Source organism: Sesamum indicum, linkage group LG12, assembly GCF_000512975.1.
Source record: "Sesamum indicum cultivar Zhongzhi No. 13 linkage group LG12, S_indicum_v1.0, whole genome shotgun sequence".
NCBI lineage: Eukaryota > Viridiplantae > Streptophyta > Magnoliopsida > Lamiales > Pedaliaceae > Sesamum > Sesamum indicum.
In genome coordinates this window covers 3631669-3636604 of record NC_026156.1, presented here as the reverse complement: position 1 = coordinate 3636604, position 4936 = coordinate 3631669, and the positions used below count along the sequence as shown (strand labels likewise).

Genomic DNA, 4936 nt, shown 5'->3' with positions numbered 1-4936 from the left:
CCTTCTTTCCGAAAGTAGATCATTCACATTGAGTAGAAGTTTCATATTTCTTTGTCTTTATTGAACAATTACAATTATTATAGAGGAAGGGCTTTGCTTTGTCCCATAAGGATTGGATAGTTCTAGAGAGAGCCAAGTGGCTGGCTATAAATTTCGGACACCTACGCTCGTGAAGCTCATTAATATTAATTTAGGTGAGTTTTTTATCTTTGCAATTAACATACTTATCTGTAGAATGATTAAAAAAGAAACCAAAGCCGCTTTCCCCACAGCCGTCGTCTCCTTTATGTCCTCCTGGAGAGAACACTCTATTTAAACTAAATCTAATCAGAAAAAGTAATGTAATACACTCATTATGTCATTAATTTATTATAATCGTACTCAATTTCAATTAAGTTTTTTGACTTGGTGATGCTAAACAAGTAGCTTTCGTTATTCATCAAGTTAAAAAGTCAATTAATAACCTTTTTGAATTTTCTTAAATTTTACTATATTTAACGCGTTTTTGACATAGATGGAAAAATCTAAATGAAATTAGAATGCCCCTCGTAATGTCCGTGTCTTTTCATCGACTTTAGGAGTTGAAATTGGAGCCATAAGCAAATTTCCACCAGGAAAGAAGTCTCTCCCTTATTGTATAGAACTCCAAGTCATTAATCATTCGACTTGCTGACTTTTACTATGTATATTAAAATAAGGTGTTTTGGGCGTGTGGGGTTGACATGTACAATTAATTAATTAATTAATTTATATTTATTTGAATCTATCTGATGCTACCTATTAATTTTCACGAATATAAAATACAATATAATTGATGTGAAAATTTAAGCAGAGTAACAACATTTTATTCCTCCATAGAGTTTTATTCAATTTATACATAGGAAGATAGTGAAATATTGGTGTGGGTATGATCCATTCATTAAAATGAATTGGTTTGGGCGTGAGAAATGATTGCTCAAATGCATCATCTAATAGTGTAAACAGAGCGACCAGTTGATATCATCCTTTGCTTTGGTGAGAACCATTGGCCGATCAATACAATCATTACAAATGGAGCAAGTGTTGGAATTTAAGGGGTCAAAGTTTACTCTAATGGATCGAAAGAAAGTGGAAGTGGGCCTACGTACAAGACACAATTCAATTCACATCAGGACAACAACCAATATATATATATATATATGTATGTATTTGTTTTGATTTAGGTGGGAAGAAGGTATGATGGAGTTGAGAGGTGAGTTGGACCTACTCATGTCTCTTTTCTTCTCGCTTTCTTATCATTTGTTGGCGAAAAATATGTAAAATTCTAATTCAAATTGTAATCGTTTTGAATCAAGTATATAGTAAGTGTAATATACTTATTTTGTAAATATGTATAATTAAAAAAAATAATCAATCACATAAAAAATATGTTATATTTATTATATGATTGATTTGATTCGACCAAATCCAATTTAAATATTTATTTTTTTCGAAAATAGTATTTGTCAATCCCCATTCTCAATTTTTTGTGAATACTTACCATACTTTCTTACATTATTCCTTCTTACGCATCTTCTTTTTGACCTTAGTATCAATTAAATGTCACGCTATCTTTGAATTAAATTTATGATTGTAAGTTTCAACTCGTAAAATATAGCTTCATTACAAGGGACATGCAAGTGGACTCCTCCTTAGGTCAACAAAGATAAATTTCGCATTAACATTGCGGATCTTCAACTAATTAAACACAAAGTGTAATAAGGCTACTCCTCAACTAGCACAATTGTTTATTTCCTTCTAACTCCAGATTTTAATATCTATAGACAAAGTTCCCACTCTTCACGGTCGTTAAGTTATATATCCACATGAATTAGGCTACTAAAGACTAGATGGACATCGTCTTATGTGTATCTATTGACATATACTTTATTTCGCTACAAAAAAATATAATATTTAAGTATAATTAATATTTGTCATGACTAAAAAATAAAATTATATAATAAATAATTTCTGATCACGACCATATAATGTGTGTTGGATGTGGATTTTGCGAATCTAGCCAAAAAATTTATTGTGGTAAATATTTTTGCTACGATGGATATTCTAAATTTTTGGGTCGATTATATTTAATTATGATTTAAATTAGTTATTTGTTGTCATTTTTATTCCATAATTATTAATGTATACGCAATAGTAATTAAATTTTCTTTTGATATTTATATGAATTTTTGTGTTTTGAAATTAATATATAAATATAAAATATCTTAATGAATCACAAAATATGCAGCGTACAAGACACGATGATCGATCGCTTCAAATTTAGGTCAAGATGTGAAGTTTTGATTTAATAATTGAAGTGAAGAAACTAAATAGTATTTGGTCTTGTAAACTTGCAAGTCAACTACTATCAATAAGCAAATATACCAATTCCGAATTTTATTTACCCCCGTTTAGTATTTTTTTTATAAAATATATTGAAAAAAATTTAATTTTAAATCAGTCAACATATTATTGTTACAATATTTAATACAGAATACATCAGATATTTTTAAAAATCAAACAACAATTTCAATTTCAATTTCAAAAACCAAACAAACAACATATTATTATTATATATTAAAAGCAGACTAAAACGTACGATCTCTTGGTTGTAAGATCTCAGCCTCACCGCTCATGGTGAGTATGATTAGTCACGTTTAGGTAATAAGTTAGGCTCTTATGGGGAAAGTATTTGGTGAGCTTCACTAATCGCAAGTATCTCCCAGTTGACAACTTATGTATGTGGACAATGTTCCGTTGAACTACTGATTAGATATGAGGTTTGGTCAAAAAAGAGTAGTTTGCAGCCTTAAGTCAAATAAATAGAATGTAAATATGTGATTAGTTAGGGGTAGGGAATGTAGGGCTTCTCCTGATCTTTTCGTGCTGGGTTTTCACCTAATCTTGTATTGAAATACTTTTGTTTTTAATAGGTTGGATGGGCCTGCTAAGCACAGCGGTCCAAAATTCTAACCAACTCATATGACATTGAGGCCTAGAATTAAATGGGCCACTTAAACGTTACTTTAAAAATTGGGGCAGTGAGATTGCTTGTCCAAATAGAAAGATCTTTAATACCAAAACTACCAAAAATAAAAATCTCCGGCTGTAAGGCGGATTTTCCTCTCTCTCTCTCTCTCTCTTATCATCTTCATCATTCACTGCTGCTCTGTCACTACTTCCAACCAAGAAGATGGCCACTCTAAACCTCTCTCTCGTTCCCAAAACCCTAAGTCCAACCCCCCATACACTGATCCCTTTTCTTCCACTTTCTTCCAAATCCTCCCTGTCGTTCATCCCCTGCGCTCCGACGCACCCAATCAAATCAAGAACTGCCGCTTTTCCGCCCGTCAGAGCGTTGACTGATGGGGAATACTCTGCGAAAAGGAGCGGCGGACGTGAGGAGAGGGAGACGATAATGTTGCCTGGTTGTGACTACAATCACTGGCTTATTGTCATGGAGTTTCCCAAAGACCCTGCACCCACCAGGGAGCAGATGATTGACACTTATCTTAATACTCTTGCCACCGTTCTTGGCAGGTTTTTCTCTTCTTTCTTGATTTTTCTTGGGATTCTTGGACATTATTTGTTGTTGTTCTTCTGTTTTCTTAAACTTTTATTGCTAAATATTTTATGTGGTCTGTTAGGAAGTAAAATAGTTATAATCTTGCTGGACATGTGTGCTTCTAATAGCTGGGGATTTTTGGGCTATGTTTCTTTATTCCTTTTTCACTATTTTCTTTAACTTATTACTGCTCTCGATAATGCTTTTGTTTGGTAAAGTAGGAAGTAAAAGTCATTCTAGTCTTGCTGTATGGTATTATATGTAGTTCTAGTAGATGGGATAACGCCTCCATTCTTTTGGCGGGCGCATTTTGAAAATATTTTGTTACTACGTTCAGTTCTTATAGTAGAACAGAAAGGCAAATATTGCAAAGATTTAATATGATGGTTTTCGAAAATATGTATTTTCAATTTTGTATAGGTTTTCGTTTGAAATGTTAATAAATTTGTATTAGTTAATGAGATTGTGTTTTACATTGTACTGTCTTGTCAAATCAATATATTTTGAATGAGCTTATGTATAAACAAGCAGATGTAACTTGAAAGATTCTTGTTTAAGTATTTGAAGCATAAATTGCAGCATTTTGTGGATATTAACGAATACCAGGAAGTTTATGGAGTAACTATTTGAAACTTTTGAGTAAGATATAATGATATCTTAGGCACTATTTGTTTTAGGCATTTCAAACATCTGACACTTGATCTCAATTCCTCTGTTTTAGCATGGAAGAAGCGAAGAAAAATATGTATGCATTTAGTACCACCACATACACTGGGTTCCAATGCACTGTATCTGAAGAGACATCTGAGAAATTCAAGGGTATGTTCCTTCACTGCTGAGGTCTTATTTGTTTTCTCATATCAAAGACATGCACACGTGTCCCCTAGGGACGACCCAACAGATTATGTTCAAGATCTCCTACCGGAGGTCTCTGGTTAAACCTTGGTGGGTGCATGTGTTGAAAAGGAAAAATCAGTGACATTGCACATCTTTACTCTTAGCAGGAACCAGTTTTCAGTTCCTGAATTTGACTGTTTAATTGTGATTCTTCATTTGTAGGTCTCCCCGGTGTTTTATGGGTCTTGCCTGATTCGTATATAGATGTTAAGAACAAAGATTATGGAGGTTGTTCCTTTATGACCCACTTCTTTATTTATTTTTGTAATCATCTCAGATCCAAATGAGAAAGTGGTTTAATCTATTAAGTTCTACAGCATTGTCTTGCTTACCAGCTGCGTGTTTTTATGGTTCCAGGAGATAAGTACATTAACGGAGAGATAATTCCGTGCCAGTACCCCACCTACCAACCGAAGCAAGCTAGAAGTTCAAAATACAAGAGCAAAGCATACGTTA

The 4936-nt window shown here is 33.1% G+C and overlaps 1 protein-coding gene across 2 annotated transcripts in view; it reads left to right on the top strand.

Annotated features, from left to right (window-relative positions):
- Positions 3101 to 4936, top strand: part of LOC105175432 (DAG protein, chloroplastic) — a gene marked incomplete in the record, with an annotated part of 4571 nt that continues 2735 nt past the window's right edge. The window contains 3 exon segments of one of the 2 annotated variants that reach the window (XM_011097867.2): positions 3101 to 3558; positions 4305 to 4402; positions 4643 to 4708. In XM_011097867.2, coding sequence (XP_011096169.1) covers positions 3212 to 3558; positions 4305 to 4402; positions 4643 to 4708 — 511 coding nt within the window. 2 annotated transcript variants of the gene reach the window in all.